Consider the following 2,152-nt stretch of genomic DNA (forward strand, 5'->3'; position numbering starts at 1 on the left):
ATGCAGAACTTGACTAACGTGAAATTTGTGAAAGAAGATTTTTACAACGCACTCATTGAGTTGATAATAGACGGTGCTTACGCTGTTACAACTTTCATAAGTAGCTATCTCATTTTTACTATCGTGATGATGACGACGATGATGACGATGATGATGACGATGATGATGACGACGATGATGACGACGATGATGATGTGGATGGTTATGATAATGATTTAAAGAATAATTTAAAAAAAAACTTTTCCCGCCCTCCAAGGTAAAATTTTGAACATGCCTACAATAGCCGCTAATTACATCCAGACTAGGAAAGCTCAGGAAGCCGTTGAAGTGAAGAAAAATATTATAAAGGCTTACAAAGAACAAGGTTTTTGATTCTGGTGACGATGACAATGATGATGGTGATATGATGGTGATGATGACGACGATGATGAAGATGATCCTGATGATGACATAAATTTTTAAGAGAAGCAGGCCGAATGGATGGACACCTACCTGAGGAAGAGAAACGAGATGAGGACGGCGGAGGTGCAGAAGATCGTCGGCAAGGAGATAAAAAAAATCATGATCGACGAGACGAAAAAGATGCAAGAGAAGGAGATGATGGACAGGGAGGCGAACGTGCAACTGACCTCAATCAACACGACCCTCAACGCCCAAACGAACCAAGCCCTGGACGCCCACGACCCCAGAGTACCCCAAACAGCCATGACGTCACTTGCGATGTCGCAGGGCCCGCTAACAACAAACATGGTGGATCAGATAAACATGGAAACAAGCAACTTGACCACCGCCTTGCCGCTGTTGCCGCCGCCACTCCCGCCACCACCTACGCAGCCCGGCGTTTTGAGGTCGACTGTCGGCGATTTTCAAAGAAACTTAAAGATGGCCTATGGTCCGCCAGAGTTTTCGTCGTCATCTCTTTCGACGGACGTCTGAATTTTGATTGGTTGTCTCTATGGGGTCTGGTGGCCGATTGGCTGGATGCCGTGCTGGTTTTTGTTGATTGTGCTGATGAGTTTTTGTTGGTTTTAGTTTTTGGAATTCTGTTTTTTTTTGTGCGTGTTGAGTTACTCACTGTCTTGAAAAAAGATACCATAGCAGTTTAAACATTGTATTAATAACAAAATAGAATTTTAATTATCAAATAATTTATTCATTTATAAAAATAATTACAAAAATGAAGAAAATTATTAAATAAAAATGCCAATATTGTTCCAGCAATAAAAGAAAAGAAAGAAGTAAAAAATACGCCACTCCAGCCTTTTTTTATGTACACAAGTGTTTATGGTCTGGCATACATGTATGTATATATAAGTGTGTGGGTGCGTATGCATGTGTGTGTGTTTATGTGTGCGTGTATGTGTGTCTAGATTAATATCCTGATCTAAATTGGATGTTGTCTTTCTTGACCAGGCAAGAATTTCAGAAGGTCAATGATGATTTTACATCGCATACAAATATGTATGTGTTTGTAAGTGTGTGTGTGTGTGTGTGTATGTATGTATGTATGCATTTATGTATGTGTATGTACGTATCTATGTTTGTGTGTGCATGTTCTTCACGTTTCAGAAAATTTCTTAAATAAATTCAAGTTTTATTTAATAGAAGGTAGCATACAGGAAGTTTTGTTCTCGTAATAAAGTAAAAAGCAAATAACATCTATATTAAACTCTCTCTTTGTCTCTCTCTCTCTCCTTGTCTCTCTCTCTCTCTCTCTCTCTCTCTCTCTCTCTCTCTCTCTCTCTCTCTCTGTCTTTCTCTGTCTGTCTGTCCCTCTCTCTCTCTCTCTCTCTCTCTCTCTCTCTCTCTTTCGTATAATTATACAAAAAAATTATTATTTTAAATATAAGAAAATTAATTTCATTGTCCAAAAAATTGTTTGTTGTCACCCATAATCTGACGAGAAAATTAGACAAAAAAAATTTATATATAGTCATATTATAACTATAACCATCCTCATCATTATTATCGTTGTCATCATCACCATCGTTAATATTATTATAATTATTCACATTATTATATCAACTTGATCTAAAAAAATTTACTTGCTAAACTGAGAAAGTTTCATCAGTAAATCAGGTTTATTTTCTAAGGAGAAAGAAATACATTGAGAAAAACTAAAAATGAAAAAAAAAATTCTGACTCCTTTTTC

At 37.0% G+C, this 2,152-nt stretch overlaps 1 protein-coding gene across 1 annotated transcript; it reads left to right on the forward strand.

Annotated features, from left to right (window-relative positions):
• On the forward strand, positions 1–936 carry HELRODRAFT_166362 (hypothetical protein; the record flags this gene model as incomplete). The annotated part of the gene is made up of 3 exons (XM_009033300.1): positions 1–100; positions 257–364; positions 464–936. The coding sequence occupies 3 exons, from the start codon at positions 1–3 to the stop codon at positions 934–936; spliced, it is 681 nt and encodes a 226-aa protein (XP_009031548.1).
• Between the last annotated feature and the right edge of the window lie 1,216 nt (positions 937–2,152).

This window comes from Helobdella robusta (assembly GCF_000326865.2).
Source record: "Helobdella robusta unplaced genomic scaffold HELROscaffold_9, whole genome shotgun sequence".
NCBI lineage: Eukaryota > Metazoa > Annelida > Clitellata > Rhynchobdellida > Glossiphoniidae > Helobdella > Helobdella robusta.